The sequence below is a fragment of the Macrosteles quadrilineatus genome, unplaced genomic scaffold, assembly GCF_028750875.1.
Source record: "Macrosteles quadrilineatus isolate MER2022 unplaced genomic scaffold, UCM_ALF_1.0 Scaffold_7__1_contigs__length_78375512, whole genome shotgun sequence".
In the NCBI taxonomy this organism is placed as follows: domain Eukaryota; kingdom Metazoa; phylum Arthropoda; class Insecta; order Hemiptera; family Cicadellidae; genus Macrosteles; species Macrosteles quadrilineatus.
Genome location: NW_026542600.1, coordinates 34,627,788 through 34,649,583, shown reverse-complemented (window position 1 = coordinate 34,649,583; position 21,796 = coordinate 34,627,788). Strand labels below are relative to the sequence as shown.

General features: G+C 34.9%; 1 protein-coding gene across 3 annotated transcripts in view; it reads right to left on the bottom strand.

The window, feature by feature from the left end:
- Positions 1–3,228: 3,228 nt before the first annotated feature.
- LOC128997835 (SRSF protein kinase 2-like) overlaps positions 3,229–21,796 on the bottom strand; it is a 41,777-nt gene continuing 23,209 nt past the window's right edge. For all 3 annotated transcript variants that reach the window (XM_054423584.1, XM_054423583.1, XM_054423582.1), the window contains 9 exons: positions 16,142–16,357; positions 14,830–14,917; positions 13,053–13,247; positions 9,086–9,239; positions 8,311–8,508; positions 7,525–7,649; positions 7,329–7,436; positions 6,734–6,896; positions 3,229–6,281 (listed from right to left, as the gene is read on the bottom strand). In XM_054423584.1, the coding sequence (XP_054279559.1) occupies positions 6,097–6,281; positions 6,734–6,896; positions 7,329–7,436; positions 7,525–7,649; positions 8,311–8,508; positions 9,086–9,239; positions 13,053–13,247; positions 14,830–14,917; positions 16,142–16,357 (1,432 nt within the window). In that variant the 3' untranslated portion in view covers positions 3,229–6,096. The remainder of the gene's footprint in view (positions 6,282–6,733; positions 6,897–7,328; positions 7,437–7,524; positions 7,650–8,310; positions 8,509–9,085; positions 9,240–13,052; positions 13,248–14,829; positions 14,918–16,141; positions 16,358–21,796) is intronic.

Here is a 21,796-nt window from a genome sequence, read left to right as displayed (position 1 = left end):
TCACATGTACACCGCAATGAGGCTCCTCGTGCTTACTGGCATCATTTATGGACAGAATTTCAGCATTTGCAGCTCTGTAGCTGATGTGAACACTTTGTTGTGTTCTAGACAATTTTTTAAACTAATTGGATCTAACGAATGTGAGAAATGTCAGTGATACGTTTTTTAACATATCAGATGCTGACATTCATCACCAGATGACTGAAATTTATGGCCCTAATGCAATTATAGAAGGTAAAGTGCGGAAATGGGTTAGGGAGTGTAAAAATGGCTGGGATCCCTTTTCCTTTGTGATCTCCTGTGAGAAGTCTGGGTACCCACCAAAAACACAATTTCTTGCAAAATGGACCTTTTCACAGCCACTTTTGAACTCCTTAACCCTTAACGCTATTATGCTCTTCACCCTCTATCATTGTATTAAGGCCACAAACATCAGTCATCTGGCAATGAATGTCTGCAGCCGATATGTTTCTTGCAAATGGCCACGTTATCAATGACCTTATCTCACACATGGAGATTCAATAATAAAAAAAAACTAGACACACAGCAAAGTGTACATGTCAACTACAGAGCTACAAAAAGCGCCGTTCTGTCCAGAAATAATGCCAGAAACTCAAATTAGCCTGATCATTGTTGAGCCTATTTTATAGATTAGGATCGAAGATTAGGAGGAGGAACATTCCTCCTGACAAAGACAATCTCTTGGATGAAGGTGATAAGGAACTATAGGAATGGCTAACACATATATCATAGACACCTGCAACAAAATGAAAATTACCTCCCACCACCGACCCTCAGCAATACGGACAATATTTTGCAAGCTTGCCCTGACTGAACGTATAAGAAAGAGGGACTTGGAGGTGGCCATGACAAGGCAGGCTCACGGTTTGCATGTGTCACACTATGGGATCCCGATCCCCTTCCATTTCATTTCCACAGGCAAGACTTACCCACGGCAATGTACACACATGTAATTTGGTATCTTTTAATCGTTTTGAGTTTTTAGCAACATATCACAGTAAAGCTAATTTCACAACGAGTAAGAAAATTCAATTAGAGAAGGGTTAAGTGTATTGGTATAGGAAACACAATGTATTAAAAACATATTGATTTTTCCCAAAAAAAACTGCCGCCATTTTGAAACGGAAAAAGATAATTGATTTCTGTTTTCGCCAAAATGTTTGTCTAATAAATACCTTTAAAATGATGTATAACATGACATATGTTTACATTTGAAAATTCCGAGATTTGAATTAGTGACCCCTCTGTTTTTGGCACACTCCGTATTGGAAAAATGTTAAAAATAAATTTAAATATGTTATTCCTTGGGGTTGACTTAGTGGGAAATAATTTAATTTCATTCTTGTACGTTAAGCCGTTTTCACGTAATCAATTTGAGACACCTTACGTGGGAGACTCTGTATATATAAAGTGTATGTCCGTGAACACGACAACTTGAGTAATTTTTGTCCGATTTTGATAAAATTTTGTTTGAAGTTGTAAGGTGGGATAAACTTGAATGAGTTTGTGAACCAACATGATCGGACCATGGGGATGGGGCTTAACGGGGGTAAAATGGGTTTTTCTAATTTTTTACCCTAAAACACAAAATTTTTCAATTTTTCTCCAGACCATTTTAAAGAGCTTAAATAAACAAATAATTTAGTATATCAAAGTGTTTTTGTACAGTTATTTGTTACGGAGAAAATTCTAAAAATTCTTCATTTAAAATTCCCGTGTTATTCTTAAGGAGAATATTGTAAAATTTTGTAGCTGGCTTGTTATTTGAAAGACATTTGAAAGATTTGAATACCTTAAAACATTCCCACTGGTGGTTTGCGAACTCATTCAAGTGTGTTCATACCAAATTTAATCAAAATCAGACCACAATCGCTTGAGTTATTGTATTCACGTACACACACACACACACACAGACATAAATATTATGGCATATATAATATTTATTTGCCTGTTTTTATCATGATTTTCCCTCCCTCTTCTTCTGATAGAAAATCCAAATTGCTACAAAGAAGCTAAGAGAGGCATGCGCATGATTCAAAGCTTTTTCCTGCAATGCTGTCTCTAAGAAAAGGAAACCTCTTAGACCACCTCATAGTGATCACAATCAGACCCCATTAACAACACTAGTAAACACAAAGTCCAAGCATTGTTGTTCTAAGCTTAATTCACAGGTTTTAGCATGAGTCCCATATTTAGCCTTGTGTCCATTCCGACCAAAATCTGTCACTGACCCTGCTTTCAATATTGTCAGTGATCAAAATGGAATGTCCGTTTGAAAAAAATTTTAAAATAAAATGTCGGCAGCGTTATCAGAGAGTAAACTTGTAAACGTTTCTGACAATGTTGACAATAAAGTTTTATTAACAACATAGATTTCTGGGTCAACCCCTCGTGTTTTTAGAGGAAACAGCAAAATGTTGACAACTGCTCCTGCTCCCCAGAGCTTACATGGGAATTTTGGTTTGTGAACTATTTACTTTCAATGGCACTACTAAATTAAGCAGGTTTTCAAAGTCTGAATAATCCATCATCAAAAATAATTATACACACTTTGGAGTAGTTGGTAATCCTACATAAGGCTTGATTACACACATTCACTTTCACACTTTGCCAAAAGAATGCGAATCCACCAAATTGACCGATTACACCCCTACCATCATCATCATCATCATCATCATCTCATACACCCCTACCAAAACAACAAACGCTGCACATAGTTATTGTACATCTGAATCCATTTCTTGTGTAATTGTTAGCACTTAAGTTGCTTAAATGTTGCTGAATGGAAACAACTTAAAAACTAAAAATAAAGTCAGCGACACTGTTCCCTCCACAAGTGGAAACCAGGTGTTTTTGGTCTTGCAAACTTTGTGGGTGACAATAACTCCAACTTCAGCAGAGTCATAAAGAAGCTTCAGGTAGGCCTATAGCTTTCAGATGTTTTTGTCAAGTTATGCTCACTTATATTATGTAAAGTGGAGGATTGGTCATGTTGGGACTTAAAGTATTACAATATCAAATATCTGTAGATAGCCTAATGAGAACAATAAACCATTTTTTTATTATAATGCTGTGCAGATCGTTGCTCTTAGGAATATGCCAGTAGAATTGAACGAATAACTATAGCTTATGTGAAATATAAAATACAATTTTTTTTACATTTCAAAAGGTAATAAATCACAGAAAAAAACATTACAATACATTTTTTTATTTATTTTAGAGACTATACAATATTTTTAATTATAAGGTCTGTAGAAAGCTTGTTGGTATAAACCAGTGTGTAAAACATGACTTGATATATTCAAATAATCACTTTACAGTTTGATAATATCAATGGCAGATATAAAACACATTAAACAACTTGCTCTGAGCTAAACATTCCCATCTCTCTTAAGATGAGCTTGTTTCAAAGACATAGTTCTCCACTTTAAACATATTCCATCATTATTCAATTTGTTATTCCTTTACAACTGTGATAGACAAAAAATACAAATAAATCAATATTTGTGAACCTTTCATTATGATAAATTGACAAAAATTATGCCGGGCACATATTATTGTTATGACACCAAACTTATACCACTTAAGGCAAGGGCTTTCTGTTAGGCATAAACTGTAAAATGTAAATGCAACAAGTGTTTAATTTTTTCCTCTTTCATTGGATTTGCTTATTACTTATTTTACAACTTGTTATTTGTGTAGACAACTGACTATTTAGGAAAAAGAAAATATATATATATATATATATATATACTTATGATGGGGTGGAATTTTCTTGTTTGCTATGGTAAAAATAATATCGAATTGGTTCTATAAGATTTAGTAAAAGGTTGTTTGAAATATTTACCAGTTTCAGCTGATTTTGTATAACTGCCCTTGGGTTGTCGCTTAAGAAACACGTTTCAAGTGGAATTACTTTATATACATAAGTAAATTATCTCCAATCCAAAAACACGTGTTGAGCAGGTAATTTGTTTCCACGAATCATATGTTCAGATTACATGTTCCTCAATAAGTATAAACATGGTACGGTAACATAAATAATTACAAATACCAGAGGTTTTCATTTCTGATCAGTCTTATGTTTTGAGTACATCTCAATAGTTCTCATGACGAGTATGATACAGAAGGAAGTTATTTGTTTGAAATCTTTGGTTTACACTTTTGTGTGAACTGCATTACACTTTACTATAATATCTACATTTATGTTCTACACTACTTTACATTAAGTACAATTGTCTGAGTATAACTAATAAAAATGTTACCAAAAAGAGCTTACTGTCGTTTGAGAACCGTACTAGTCACAGATGGATGAAATATGCGTTTTTATCATTATTGTTTAAACTTAATTAACATATCCTAAAACAGGTTTGTGTACTATTATCAAACACTTAAACATAATTAAATTTCTTCTCTTTAGTGATAATATTTTTACTAACACTTATGGACATTTACAGTAACTTTAGAAACTAACATTTATTACTTCCATGAAGAAACTAAAATCATCTAACAAACTGATGTGACTAGATTATACATTTGGATACACCATAACAGTTATTAGTTTGAATCAATATAAGCTATTTACCAGCTTTTCTAAACATGAAATGTCATCATGATGTGGTCATTTTTTATCAATAATAAATATTGAAATCAATTTAAATTCTATATTTGATTTACGATCCCGAAGTGGTTAAATTTACTAAACCAGAACACAAATGTGTCAGTGACAAAACCAATTCATAAAATCACAACTTTCACAACACCAATACCATAGGTGTACCTGAGGAGGGCTTGCAACCCCTACCATTGCAAAAATTACTTCTGTGAAGAAAACATCGCTAGCTGGACTACAATCTTCAAATTAGAATAGCCAGTATTACAATCTATGGAAACAAAGCCAAAACTTGTATTTTGGCTGGTAAAATGATTGAGGTATATTTTTTTAATCGGGTGAAAGATAACATGATAAACACTGTGAAATAATTAGCTGTTTTTTACAATCGGAATAACTATACTCAGATAGTATATTCTAGTTGAGTCTGCACATTGCATTACCACATTATTGCATTGGTATGTTAAGTAAAATTATCTGCAGAAAAATAATTTCATTGATGGTTGAAAAGTTATTATTTCATACACTCAGGAGAAGATGGTCAATTACTATCTAGATAAAATAAGTTCCTTCACCGAGACAAAGCTTCTTAATCACTGTCATTTATACATAATAGGCTAAATTAACTTGGTTCCAAAGCTTAATTGGGATGGCTTCATCTTCGAATTCATGAACAAACTGTGGATATTTTATAACATCTCTTCCTGACTACCAAATTGAATTACCTGGTAATATTCACAAGGTAATATATCCTTTATTGCTAAATTTTTTTACTCAACAAGAAATATTTTTATGTACATTTAAAAGACCATTTTTACTCTAAAATTGTTGTTATGTATTTAAACACTACAGACAAATGGTTAAAGCAGCATTAGTAATTTTATATGATTTAGAAAATGGATGAAACCAAATGTTTATTGAGCTATATAAAGATTTTTTCAGAAAGTAATTTTATATAGTTGATCTAATGGTTTTTGCAAGACACTGGTTATATTATAATCAAGCATGTACTTGTCCAGTTATGCTTTAGGTCTTTGTGTTTGTTGTACCAGTGCAATAACAAGCGTTCAGTAGACAGTGAACATTAGTTATGCAAAATGTTTGTTGCTAATGTGGAATTCAAAGTCACATTATCCTATCCAGGGTGGTTACAAAATTCTCTGTTTTGAACAGTAGATTCGCCAAAGACCAAAGATATACTTTACCATGGCTTATGTCTAAATCTAAATGAAAATAAATTGAATAATACTAAAAGAAAGTGTTGCCACTGATCCATTTATATTCTTTTGATGACGGATATTTGAGTTTGGTGTGACTAAAACACATTTTGAATGCCAGCTTAAATCCAGGAAAATTTAGTTGTTACATTAACATACACATAATAACCCTAAAAACAAACTTGGTCGGTTCTTCCAGAAAAACCAAGCAAGTTCAATCAAACTGATGGAGGGGGTGGGGAGTGGTCACGATTGAAGCCATGGATGTTGTAGGCACTGTGCTGCGCTCCACCGACAGTCCGGGTCAAACTCAAGCATCGGAGTTAGGAACTCGGAGAACGCTCTGGCTGTGTGAGGTGGCCACTCGTACTTCTCCATGAGAACTTCACTGAGAGTCCATGGCTTCAATTTGGATATGTTCTTCAGCTCTCCTGGGGTAAACATAAGTCAAACTGTTGTCATTTGCTATTAATGCAACAAGGGTATAAATAAAGGTTTGGCAGGCTAGAGGAAGAGCTTGCGTAAATCTTTTGTCCTTGGTGTAAATGCTCTCATTTTATGGAATAAATATGTGATACACCATTTTCAAACTATTAAAATAGGCCTAACTCTGACTTCTCTTGGGATCAAACCAGCAACTTTCTGATTACTAGACAAGCACTAAAGCCGCTCAGCACCCTTGGATGTATAGATAGTATGAGCACATCAAATTATGAGTTGGCTGAAGGCCCAAAATTGTAAGGACACAATATTATATGCATTGGAATGTCAAAATAAGCAAACAGGATGACATATTCAGGTTCTGGACCCCCAGTACAGTGTGTAGGGTATCTTCTCCCCCTCAATAATAAAAAGTAAATTCTGGACCACTCTTGCAGATTACCTGCTGGAGTAAAATAGTCTTTAGAATTCTTCCCTTGCTTCAATATATGAAGAGGTATGGGGCCGAGCAGTTCGATGATATGTGCTAAGTGGTCCTCGTCTCGGTTGTAGCCATTGCCAGAATGGGGCTCAAATAGAAAGTCCCCAGTGGCAAGTTCAAATGCCTAAAATGTACACATTGTATTAACAACTTAATTGAACCAAAGGGAATGATGAATTTCCTCATCATTATCGCAACTAATGTATAAAACCCAAAAAGTATTTATAGTACAAAATACACAAGAAAGATATTTTACATAATATTTAAATGCGTGGAACTTCTATTTGGATGTTTAAAAATGTAAAACCTGCTATAAAATAACATTAAAATGAAGTTAACTAAACCTAACAGGTTGAACAAAACTATTTCCTATCATGATACAAACACAGCAGCACATGTCATTTAAAGGTTTAATTCATTTTTTGTTTGAGCTATGTGCCCATATGTATAGTTTTAAGTGGAAATTGGTAAGTATGCCAGTCTTGTCTCCAAAATATTGGTTTTTGGAGTTCAAGGGTTGAAGATTCTTTACATAAAAATCAATCAAAATATATACCATGCAGGCGGTGCTCCATATGTCTGCTGGGGGGCCATAGCCGCTGCCTAACAGCACTTCTAGGCTGCGATATTGCCTCGTCTGTATGTCCTCGGTAAAGTGATGACTCTGAAAATAATATATTGATAAAATTCAACCATTAATTCATTCAACAAGTAAAGTTCTCAAAAAAGTTCTTTAAAATATATATACTCACAATCCAACATGCGTTTCCGAGGTCTGCGATTTTTACGCTGATGTCACAAACATGGTGAACAGGATCCATGCAATCGTTACGAAGTTCCTGATGATCAGGGCAGGACTGAACTCTGCGGAATTTTCCTACACAATTTAAAGTAGTATAAGAAGTATTTATTTTGGTTGTCACTAGTCATCTGGTACTGTATAAGTCTATAACATGTATAATATTTTCATTTAGTATCTTTCAAAATTCTATAAATGTGTAAGGTTATGTAAACGTTTGATGACTTTACAATGGAAGGAGCTATCCAACTACCAAGAAACCCAAAGACCTACTTATTTGTTTCTAGATTTTTCTAGACTTTATTTTCAATTTCTCTTTCTCTGATTTTGATCAAAACATAGTATTTTACTGGATAAATACTCCTACAAAGATTGAACTCATAAGTTAAGCCAAGAGATATTTGTTTGGTCAATAAAAATCTTAATAATAAATTGTTTTAGTGGGGGACCAAAATATTTTATGATGTAATAAGTCAAAACATTTTTAACCTGTACAACATTATGGGTAAGGCTTCCCTTTTGTGTGCATTGTTTACACCATTTACTTTTTATAAGAGGTTTAGTTTAGCTAGCTTACCTGAGAGAATTAGAGACGAAGGGCTTACATAGATACCAAATAAAAGGTCACATAATAACACTGATATTTCATCATAGTGATGTGATACTCATTCAGGAAAGTAAATTTATGACAGATGATCTTTCTGCTCCTATTTAAACTTCCAATAAGTACTCCTGATACCTTTAGTATCGGAAGGCAAGGAAGAAGCCTCAGAGCTGGCGCTGGATGACAGCAAGACTGTCCCTTCTCCGCCAGACGCAGTGCTGTCGTTACCATTGCCATTTCCGTTGCTAGCTGCTACTGCAACACTATTGTCTTCACTCTCGGTTCCACAACTGCCTACCTCGATTTCAGTAAATGGTTTCAAATTTTTCAGCTCTGAAAACATTCATAAACTTAAATGGACTTAAGTTGAAGACTAAAGTTTGTACAACATAAATAAATCTAGATAGTTTGAGCAGTACATTGTTGAACATTTTGCATTATATTCTCGTCGTAGATATTATTGCAACTCAACGCCCTATATTCCTTAGTTACAAGACAGATGTTCAGATAACAGTGATGTAGTGTTATGATGAATACAATCCTCAATATGTTCTTTAATTTTTTTTTTGCGACCTTCATGGTCTCTTCAAAAGTCCAGCCAAAAGGTCTAGCCAAAAGTTTTCCTACTCAAAAACTATTGCTACACCATTGGTAGATAATCTGAAACTGTATTCGCTAATATAGAATATCCAGAAACAGCAGCTTAGACAACATTCTAACATCCTGGTTAGTTAACAAAATTGTAAATTGTAACAGGCCTTATGAGCAAAATTAGCTGCTGTTGAAAACATGATTAGTAAATTTGACCAAACTTTAAAAACATGCAATATTAATCAGTATAGGTATAGTTTTGCTTTGTCTGACGTAAATTAAAATTGGCTAAATTTAAATTTAAACATCTAGGCATCACCTTGCAGTCTTCCGAACCTCTTCCAACAATGAGCAGCCTCTGACGCTATCCGATAAACATAACTGTCGTCCACACATAATAGAATGTTTTCTGGTTTAATGTCTGTATGAATTATTTCACACTTGGTGTGCAGATAATGCAGTCCTTCGAGAACCTAAGAACACATTGTAAAAATTTAAAAAGAATTTAATAGAAATAAATATGAATTTCAAAATGAAGTAAAAGCTATACAATGTAATGCCATACAAAACCATTTCTTCAATACCTTTAGTCGAAGCCAATAAAAAAATTACTTGTTGAAAGGATTGTTAGATAAAATAGTAAATGTTTAAGAAGTACTTTCGATTGATAATCAGTCTATATACTGAAACTTTTGTACGATCCAGAGTTTTTCCCAGAAGACCAAGCTTACCAAGAGTATCACTTTTTGTGCGAGAAGATGTCTTGAAATGAGAGCTGGATGTAAAATATATAAATAGGTAATGAAGAACAGTTGGAAGATATAGTAAGTGAGGCTCGTTTCACATCTACCTGGCATGCCGTTAACCCGACTTCTAACCGGCACCGGCACTCCGGCAGTTGTACTCCAGCTTGTGAAACTTGTGTGTCGTAGGTATGTAAATTTTCATGGCTTTTGCAGCAAGTTTGTTTATAAAATGTTGTAAGATTTTGTGATAAAAAAAAAATAATAATAATAATGTAAATGTAACGTAATAGAGCAATGTAACTTAGAAATTACTTTGATTGAAATTCTGTTTATATTTGCAATTATTTTTAGCGAATTTCCCATGTAGGGAATAAGCTATTACCGTAGTACTTATGGTAAGACCTGGACCCGGGACCGATTTACTTTTTCGTTTTGAGGTCCCTAGAGACCAAAAACACCATCCGTTCAAATTCATATATATATTTATATATGTGTCCGTTAGCGCGATAACTCATCAGATTTTGATGAAATTTGGTACAAACGTGTAAACCTACGTTTATTTGAACGAGTTCGCGAACCAGCATGATCGGACTATGGGAACAGGAGTTTATGGGGGGTTTTATGGGGCAAAAATTAAAATTTAGCATTTTCTATCCAAACCATTTTGTAGAGCTTAAAAAAACAAATAATTTAGTATATTGAAGCGTTATTATGCGCCTAATGGTTACGGAGAAAATTCCAAAAAACTGTAAATTTAAAATTCCCATGTTATTCTTATGGAGAACAAGTAAACTGTTGTAGTTTGCTTGTTTATGATCATATTTTGATCAAATTTGGGAAATGCATTCATTTCATACTAAACTATTAACATTTTACAAAAAACACCTTTTTACCCTCCCTGTTGCAGCAAACCTAAGTACTCGTTAAACTAATGTTATTTAAATAGGGAATAAATGTGATATTTTTAAGGAGACCTTTTAGTGTAAATCCAATCAGGCAAATGGAAATTCGCTTAGTCTGCATGTTTACTGCAGCGGGGGTATTTTTTTTTATTCAATTTGAATTTGAGTAAAATTAAATTCAATGTTATGTAATAAAAAGCAAAATAAAAATAAAATTGATTAAAAATTCAATTTAATTTAATTCTGCTCTTGAACTAAATTAATAAGTAATGAACGAATAAACAAAAGTAATACACAAATAACTACAAACAACTGAACTTAGTACACTTGGTGCACCTGACAGACGGCAGGTGCCGCTTTTATGTGAACAGTCACATTGGGCCGCTACACCCACTACTCTTGCTGGCTTGTTTACCGTCGGGTACATCAGCAGCCGGCCTTCGCTGAGGGGGCACCCGGCATCCCCCGACTAGTACATGGCAAGTGGCAAGTGATTAACCGACCACGACACATGCTGTGCATATGTGAACGGTGAAGGTTGATTTTAGAATTGAGTCAAGATGCCTTATGTAGATCTGTTACTGACTGAAACCAGATGTTCTAAAACCAGGCCCATTTATTATAAAATCCTGATCAATTGTTAAGAACAGCTGGATCCAACTCTGAACCATCAAAAATTGCCTACTTTTCTCAGGATCAAACCAGAGGTTATTAGTAGTTGAGTATTATAACAACTCAACTACCCATTGAAATCTGAACATGTGGTTTTGAGTTATTTATCTTGGGTTTCCAAACGTCTTTTGTAAGAATTATTTTATATAGCTTGTAATGCGGCTATAGTGGTTACAAAGTGGGGCTTTGGTTCAAATCCCAAGCCCAATAGCTCTGGGAGTTCTAGACACTTAAAATTTACCACAGTCGGTTTCTTGGCTTGTAAATCTAGATCCAAGCAGGTTTAAAAACTTCAATAAAACTAAATAGCAAGCTGGATAATAAGGGGGAAACCAGAGATAGAAACAGGGGGCTAAGGGGGTAGTTCCTTGGACAGCCAAGGCTGTATAGATATAGAACTGAGGAACTACTTTGCTCCCAGGGGCATCAGAAATGGTGCTCAAGATCGTCCGAGAAGGCCAGTACAAAATGAAGTGCAGGCTCGTGTAGTCCTATGACTGTACATATTGTGGCCTCTGTCACGCTGATCTCGGCGGATCTAGGCTGGAGTCTCGAATGACTTTCTGGTGGGGGGCAGCAGCTTAACCATAACTGGGTGTTTCGTACTGGTCTAAGACGAAGCTTGCTTCTCTGAGTTCAGGGCGCTCACCAAGACGTTCAGTTATAGCAAGAGATATGTCTGAGCACTGCGGGCCATGGGCTAAGGTGGTATGCGACCCGTACTGAGAGTCTTTCGGCACTGAGGGCCTAATAATCAGTGTCTGTAACGGAGCCTTCTGGGAACTAGGGGGAACCCAGTCGTATGAACCCCTTACCTCTCTAATCGGGTCACTGGGGAGGTGGACCTTTAGATACCCAGAACTCGTGGAAACAAAATGGAAGTCCAAAAAAATTAACAAAAAAAAAAAAAAAAAAACTACCAAGCCAAACCAATGTTGATGAGCAAGGAGAGTGTGATCGATAGGTTGAAAACACTCCTATTGTGAACGTAAAAGATCTGACCCAGATGGAGGAGGAAGGCCTCCTAAAATCTGATGATGAAGACAAGCTCCCGGAGACTGGAAAGGAACAAAAAAACAAACGACTTTCCAGGGGAGAGCTAGGAAGATGGAGGATAACGGGGGCTTTAGCCAAAGGTGAAAAGGTGCTATCCAGAAGTGAGAGGAGGCTGGCGTGGGCTGCCAAGCACCCAGACCATGCTCCCGGCACTAAGCACAGTATCACTAATGGCACTTGACAGTTTTGACTATGGGCTGTCATCAGGCCATGAAAGCCCTGGGAAAGAACAACAAGATTATTCTTAGTTGGGTTCCAGTGCACAAAGGCATTGCTGGCAATGAGGGAGCTGACAAGTGGGCAAACAAAGAAGCTGAAAGCCCGCTCATGGGTCCAGAGCCGATGTGTGGTATAGCTTACAACACAGCATGGAGAGCTGTTCGCCAGTGGATGGGCATAAAACATCGAAGGAGCTGGGAAAGAACAGAAGGTAATGTACAGTCAAAGAGAATGCTGCAGACACCTACTGGTGGGATAGTGGCAGATGCCCTTGGGCTGAATAGGAAGACCCTGCGGAAGGTGGTTGGCTTCATCAGCGGCCATTGGGTATTATGTGGACATCTACACAAGATGGGAATTCAAGTTGTAAGCCTCTTATGTAGGAAATGTGGAGAGGAGGAGGAGACAGCCTTCCACGTGCCCAGCCCTACAAGGTCTGCGCATGAGATCCCTTGGCCTATCGACTGGAGATCAAAGGTAAGAACAGGTCGCCATAGTCAAAAGGATTTCATGGTTCACAATGGACCTGGGATTTGAAGAAGAATGAGGACCTGTGAATGAGGGTGTGCAGAATAAGCTGTTCCAGCTGCCCTGCAATCCCATGGTTACTTGTAAGCCTGGCCCTCTATAAAAATATAAAAAAAGAGACTGAAAAAAATTTTCTGAAGTATACCAGTTTCGAGCATCATACCTGTTTAATGATAACTTTGACGTTTTCTAGAGGAATGCCTTGGTAGCCGCTACGGATTATCAGCTTGAGCAGATTATTTCCCAGCACCTCAAACACCATACAGACATGAGTGCCGTTCTGACCAGTCATTTTGAAATCATTCAGTAATCTCACAACCCTATTTCGATTTTGATCGTCTATGTCTGCATCACGTACCTAAAAAATAGATATTTAATTATTTATTTATTTTTAATAACAGTGAAAATGTTACTTATGAGCGATTATTGTGTGGACATTTTCTAACACAATTAGTAAAACCGGGTTCACAACGTTTTAGGATCTGAAATCTGATTTCCTCATCAGGTAATAAATTACCTAAAGCAAGATTAGCATCAAACATCAATTAAAAAAAAAAAAACCACACAGAGAAAAGATTGTTGTCAATACTTCAGAAATAAGTATGTTAGACATTAACTTGAACTTATTGAATAGGGGAAATTACTACATGTAATAGAAATGAATAAATTTTTGGTGTTTTAAATACATGGTGTTTTTGAAAGTTGATTTAAATGAAGTTTTGTTTAGATGAAAATGTTCAAAAGTAATAACTGAAAATAACTTAAAAAATTCACTCACTTCATTTCAGTTCTTCATTTCCATTATTGTAATTTTTGTAGTTGTTGTTTTGTTCTTATTTACTTATTTATTTTACCTTCCATCGGTCAAGAACCAATTTACAATATGTTGTATAAGATGACTTAATCTAACTTAAACATGTACATACAAAAGTAATTTTTTGACAATGACATGCAGTAAAGTAAATACAATTTGAGCAGTATCTAAATAGACGTACACAAAGCAAAACTTTAAATAACAACCAATAAACAAGAACAACAAACAAGAATAGTAAGTGAAAATATAAGTGAGTAAGTGAAGGACAAACAATAAATATATGAGTTTCAACAATAACAATAAATATATGAGTTGGTAATTTCCTGTTAAAGGGAACATTTATTATTATCAATGATTTTTTTTTCTCGATATATCGATATTAACAAATTTAAACATATCAGCTGTCAACTTCGATAGCCTATATAAATATTGTTCAGAATCCACAAACAATAATTTTAAAAAAATATTTAAATGAAACTGTTCTAAACTAACCTAACAATACCAACCAAACTTGCTTGAAAATTTAAAAACTTTGTTTAATATTCTCCACTCACCTTTTCTGTTATCAAACAGAATTTTTAAATGTTACAGCAAGTTTGGTTGGTTATGTTAGGTTAGCTTAGAAGAATTTAATTTCTTAATCCATATAATAAACTATATTTTAGCCTTAAGATCAGCTGTCAATAATTTGTAATGTATCGTAAAGGAAAACAAAAATATCGATGTATCGAAAAAAGTCATCGATAATAATGAATGTTCCCTTTAACAGGAAAGTACCTATGAGTTTTAACAATAACAATAAATCTTCTTGTCATCATATGTTCAATTTCTTCTTTGTGTTTGTATACAGTATATAAAAAGTGTATTGGGGTTGATTATATAATATCATCGAATATTGATTGGGCATTAACACATGGTTTGATTTGAACTATATATTCAAAATAAAACAAAACTCCAAACTAACAAACTTAAGCCCCAATTAGTATACTACAGATTTCACTGCATTTATTCCAAAAATGAGTGAGTAAATGTGTAAAATATCCTCCAGCAGTATAAAGATACAGTTAAATATTAATTATTTTATTTTTTTAAATAGTTTATTATTTAAATATTTTTACCAACTTACCCTTTTGAGAAGTTTTATCTCATCCAGAGCTGTTTCTGTGTAGTGATGAGCACTTTTTACTACTTTGAGTGCAACAAACTCTTTTTGGCTGAAAAAAATATTAAACATCACTAGAAAAAGATGGAACAATATAGCAAAGCTTAAAACAAAAACTGTAAGTCATAATCATTCCAAATGTATCAGCTTGGGTGTTCAGTAGTGTAAGTACAGTAAACCCTTATGTGGTTTTGCTTGATCTGCACAGCCAGATTTGACAGAGCTTTATAACAATTTCATACATTTAAATGCTTCACTGTAAACTAGACACATTTTTTTAAAGCATGTAGTGTGTATAGTTACTATGGGTAGGAGGGCAACAGTCCAAGCAGAAGACACTATTCACACTTTTTCTGTAAGAGGTGTCTTGTTATAAAGATACAAGAGCTACCCAAATTGTTATGCCCCGCACTTTCTTCATAAGAATAATAAAATATAGGTAGTATTGAAATTATATTTTAGAACTTTTTTTAGGATAGCAGATTTGCCAATGGAAGAGTCCAATCTGGCACGAAACACAAAACTAAACACATACAGTACACATTAGTGTATACTGTATAGTGTAGTTTTGGTTTATATTAGTGTAAAGTTTTGACACCAGGGAAATAACAGTGATATGCAAACATATCAGCTATGGTTCCTCACACCAGATTTGTGTTCATAATATGTGTAGTATGTCATAATATGTGTTCAGTAATAACTGACTCTTTCCCAATTCAGGTAAACCTGCTATCCTAAAAAAAAGTCCTAAAAGTCTAAGCACTTGTACTCTTTATGTTACATCCTGAACCTCAGTACAGTAAAAAAATCATTAACTCGACAGTCTGTGTCAACAGACCACAGGGCACGTGCAGAAATTGATATATTTTTTATATATTAATTTAGTTTTAGTTGTTGAATACTCAACATTTCTTTAAAGACTGTTTACTCAATATGTAAAAATACTTGTGTAAGTAATCAATTTTAAATGTATGTGTAAAAATTAGTCTGTTATGTATTCATTTATTAAATCCTAAAGCTTCAATGTCCTGGGTAAAATATTCATGATAACTGTTCTGGACAACCTCTAAGTCCACAAATTTGTCGAGTTAGAGAGTTTTTACTGTATTAAAATTGTGTTAAGCTTTCATCAATACATAAGCAGGTTCAAAAGTCAAGCTCAACCAAGAGTAATTAAAAAAAAAATGTCAAACTTGATTTGAGGTGTCAAGCTTATAAGACTGTGCAAGTAGGTTGTGAATCCCCACTAACATTTTGCTAATGTGTTGTTACTTACAGGAGGTCCCAGCAGAGCCACACTGTAGAGAAGTGGCCCCAACCCAGCTTACGTACAACCTCATAGCGGCAATGGAAGATGTCCCCGATGGACACAGGATGGTAACCTCCTCGACAGTACTCTCGAGGATCCTCTTGTTCCTCCTCCTCCTCGGAGTTGAGGAGTTCTTCTTGTACCTCGACAGGATCGTTTGTCTGGAAGTCGCGAGGTTCAGATCTGATGAAAAACACATTTTTCTTAGAAAATACCTAATTCTGTGGACTCTGTTACAAGTTTGTCAATTGTAGGTTGAATACTTAAAGAAACAATCCCATGGCTTGGATTAAGCTGTGGGAGTGTCCAAATTTTTGGGCGTTTAAAAGCTTTTGGTCAGCTAAAAATTTTATCTCGCAGCCCTGAGGCGACAAATGTAACTTAGTTATTTAAAAGTGCATTTTTGGCTAAATCGATTTAATAACCCAATTTGAAGGAATCAACAAGGAACCAAAGTGGGTGTTATTTTAAGCTACAATTTAGTGCAACAAAACCGACCATGTTTGGAAAAGTTACCAAGTACCAAAAAAAGTGTATCATTGAATAATGTTTGAAAATTATTTTAATGCCCAGTTACTTTGTACCAAGTTTTGTAGCTCTGTTTATTTTATTTTTTATATTCAACTGTCCCGATGGCTATGTCCTGCCTATGGCTAACATCCAGGGAAAACACTAACACTGCCAGTACTAGTAATGCAATCCAAAAGGTGTTAGCAAGAGTTGTATGATGCTTCCCCGTAAAGCAGGATGGGAAAGGCCTCTTAGGTTGGCTTGGATCTTATGAAGTAGGCGAAAGGCAGGCAACTCGAGCCTGGTCCTCCAAGGGCTTGTGGGGGTTGGGCGTTGGGTCAACAACCCACCCCGGAAAACAATACCAGTTACAAAACGTAGTTACCAAGCCTCGGAAAAGGAACATACCAAAAGATAAAAGAATCGGATACGCACACTAAGGACTTGAGAATAGGATCATGGAATACTAGAGCCCTTGCTGCACCAGGTGGCTGTGACATTTTAGCAGAAGAGTTAAAGAATTATGAAATGGATATTGTAGCACATTTAAGAAATAAAATGGCCATATGCAGGGAAAATCAACACCAAAGATTATGTAATATAGTGGGACAGAGGATGAAAGGCGTTATAGAGGAGTGGGTTTTGCTGTAAATAGAAAATATCTTAAAGTGTGATAAGCTTTACACCAAAGAATGAAAGAATATGCAATATTAGGCTGAGAGGAAGATTCAAAAATATTTCAATGTTACGTTTATATGCACCAACATAGGACTCTGAAGATGAGGAGAAAGATTTATTTTATGAAAATCTAGAGGAGGAATTTAACAAGTTACCAAACTATGATGTCAAGTTAGTTATTGGGGATGCAAATGCAAAAGTGGGAAAAGAAGATATTCGGAAAGAAATGGTAGGAAGTAATAGTTTACATGAAGAGACAAATGAAAATGGACTAAGACTGGTCACGTTTGCAAGCGCAGTGGACATGAAGGTTTGTAGCACAATGTTTCAAAGACAAGATATTCATAAAGCAACCTGGATTTCACCAGACGGGTAAACCGAAAATCAGATTGATCATGTTCTGGTGGACAGCAGACACATCAGCAGTGTTAAAAGTATAAGAAGTGTCAGTGGAGCCGAATACTGAACAGACCATTACATGGTACTTATAAAGGCGAGGCAAAGAATAGACACTAAAAGAAGGGGAGTGGTAAAAAAATAAATATTAGCAACAGGAAAACTAGAATTGAAGGAAATTAAAGAAGAGTTCAAAATTAAACTATAAAATATATTTGAAGCTCTAGAAAGAGAAGAAGAGAGAAGAGAAGTACAAGAAGATGTTGCAGAAGAAGAACAAGAAATAATAGAAACAAAATGGAAGAAGATTCAATATAGTGTGAAAGAAGTGTGTGGAAAAAGAGTAAAGAAAGTGAGACATCCATGGTTTACAGAAGGGTGTCAGAAAATGATAACCAAGAGGAAGAAACTAAAAAAATTGTGGCTTCAAACCAGAAATGAGGAAGAGAAGACCAAATAAGGTTAAGAAATTTTGAAGAGCTAAGACAAAAATATCAGGAAGCAAACAGAATCACAAAACAAACGCTTAGAAGATGTAAAAGAGATTACTTAAATGAAAAAGCAGAAGAAGATAGAACAGCCAATAATACTAGAGACTTTTATAGAACTATAAGATTCTTCATAGGATGATTTAAAGCGAGAACATTTGGAATAAGGATGTAGAAGGAAAAGTTACAACAGAAAAAGAGAAAGCACTAAGAATATGGCAAGACTATTTTGATGGCCTGCTAAACTGCGAGAATACTGTGGTTAACACTCCCGATGAAGATACAACATTTTACCATGTACAGCCGCATATTTAGACCCACCATCGTTAGAAGAGGTGAAAATGGCAATCACAGAATTAAAATGCAACAAAGCTCCGGGCGAAGATGGGATCATAGCAGAAGTAATCAAAAGTGGAGGAAGCATACTGGAAAATGAAATCCAAAACCTAATTAAAACTTTATGGCAAAAAGAAAAGATACCTACTGAATGGAAAACGGCAGAAATCATTCCTCTAAACAAGAAGGGGGACAAACAAAACTGCAAGAACTACAGAGGAATTTCTTTATTAAATAATGCATATAAATAAAATACTCTCAAAAATCCTTGTCTCAAGACTAAACCCCTATGTAGAAACGCTAATTTAAGAACAACAAACTGGATTTATGTAAGGGAGGTCCACAAAAGAGCAAATTTTTCTACTAAAGCAGGCAATTCTAAAATATTGGGAGTTCAACAAGAATGTTAGTGCAATATTTATAGATTTCAAAAGAGCATACTATAGCATAGACAGAATCAGCTTGTGGAAAAGTTTATAAAGCATGGTTTTCCAGACAAATTAATTAAACTAACAGAAATGTGTACGAAAGACTCAAAAGCCAAAGTGAGAGTGGAAGGAGATCTATCTGAGGAGTTTTCCATCAACACCGGTGTAAGACAATGAGATGGCATATCTCCCATACTATTCAACTTAGCACTGGAAGAAGCTGTAACTGTAAATAGTAGAAACTCAGAAGACGAAGAGATACTAACTAAGTTATCAAATGCCAATAAGTGTTTGGGAGCCTGCAAGAAGTTGATCTCATCTAAAGTTTTATATAATTCAACATAAGTTATGTTTATTGTTTCAACTTCAACCTATTCTGTTATGGTAGTAACACATGGGTATTGTCAAAGACAAATGAAAAACGACTTATGGTGTTTGAAAATAAATTCATAAGAAAAATATTTGGACCAGTGCAGGAGGGAGAAATGTGGAGAATAATGAAAAATAGAGAGCTAAGATCCACCGGACCAGATATTGTTGCAATGGTTAAAGGATGGGAAGAAGGTTAAGTTGGATAGGGCATGTGCTAAGAAGAGAGAAAGGAACAAGACTGTATGAAGTTTGGAGAGCCACACCTGGAGGTAAACATCCATTGGGAAAGCCAAAATTGAGATGGACTGACCAAGTATTGAATGACATCAGGACAATGGGTGTAAATGTCAACTTGGCAGAGACAGAGAAGGGTGGAAGAGGCTGGTACACGAGGCGAAGAATCAACTGAGATTTGTGGAGCCACGGCAGTAAGTAAGTATTTAACTGTCCCAGGGCTTTTTTCACCCTGTATATCTTATAATGATTCAGAGGCTACTTCACAATGAAAATAAGTCAAATGTTTGTATGTGCACTATTGGTATTAATAAAGATTTTCTGGGATTCAAAGGAGGGGATATTATACAAGATATTTTTTGTTATCATACTGTATGGTAAAATAATTTAAGCATCATATCTAATATGGATGTTTTACTATCATGGCTAACTGTATTATTGGTTTGATAGTGGGCCTTGGGGAATTGGAACATAAATACCATGTAGTATCATAAACATTTTTACATCATACTACACAGAAGCTGGTACTTTTCCATCTGTATAGGTAGGCTAGAAAGTTGCCTTTTGCCGTGCCTACATAGGGAAAAGAAACATTAAGTACTTTTACCGTGCACTTAGTCAGCTGATGAAATTAACAGCTAATTGCAACGGCCTATTTTATTTTCTGAAATATAAAAATATTATAATTTATCTTTTGTCCTAAATAAATTGTCTTATGAGTTTGAAATGTATACTTATTCTGTGTAGTATGATGTAAAGTATTGAATGTTACTTGCCCGGTAAGCTTAACCGTACTCACATAAAAATCCCACTTAAAAACACCACTCACCGGACTAGTAACGTAATATACTATTTTCCTTTACAATCAATATTTATTTTGTTAAATATGTTCCTGTGCATATTTTTTAAGGGAACAAGACAAGTGGTACATGAATTGAAAGTCTTATAACCATTTCTTTTTTTTGGTCGGTTGATACATTGTACTCACTTCTGGAGAGCTGGCATTTTCATGTCAAGACAAGAAAGCACAAAGTACCTAAATATAATAGGATTTTGTAAAGTGTAATCCAGACAAAGGACCAATTCTTGTTCTCTGTACAATATCTCCCAAGTGTTGTGAATGTCTTTGGTGTTTAGGCTAACCGAGCGGGGGAAGGGCAATACCCAGAGGCCAAGACTTCAAAGTTTGTGGTATTTCAACCTACAGATATTTAAATTTTAAGACCCAAACAATATTCTTTGTTTAGGTGTTTGTCTGGGTATTTTATAATACTACAGAATAGCAATTATGTTTCCTTTAATAAAACAACTTTATGAAACTTAATACAATGCAATAACTAAAATCCAATTACACACCTGTACCTGTAGGCTTATTCCAACATCCGATGTGGTTTTACTGTATTATTTTACTTTGGAGATAATTATTTAACTTTCATCGATGATATGAATCAGATTAAATGTTAAGATGTATTTCAAATTTATTAGGTACAGCTTGGTATAGAAAATACGAAATGTAAAATTGTAGTGGTAAGTTTTCTAAACACAAAGAAAAAGGGAAAATCACTCAAATGAACAGTGATCAAACTAAAAATTAAAAAAAATCTTGTAAAATTTTAATTTTTTAAATCAATTCCTCATATAGATCTATTACCGTATGTCACATGGTTAGACCTGGACCCGGACTGATTTATATTCTGTTTTGATGTCCCCAGTGGCCAAAAACTCCATCTGTTCTAATTCATATTTATTGGTCAGTTAGCATAATAAATCGAGTACAAATTATCCGATTTGCATGAAATTTGGTACAAATGTGTAAACCTACGTTTATTCAAAAGAGTTGCATGGATGCAGAGTCGGGGGTTCTTGGGGGTACAAGTAGGTTTTCCCATTTTTGGCTCTTTTACTATTGAATTTCACAACTTTTTAAATTTTCTCCATAACCATTAAGCACACAACAACACTTCAATTTACAAAATTATTTGGTTTTATAGGCTCTACATAATAGTTTCGAAGGAAATTGCAAAATTTGGTGGTTTTTCAGGTTCAAAATGGGAAACTCCAAATCTTACCCCATGAAACCCCCCATAAACTCCCGTTACCATAGTCCGATCATGCTGGTTCGTGAACTCGTTCGAGTAAATCTAGGTTTACACATTTATACAAAATTTTGTCAAAATTGT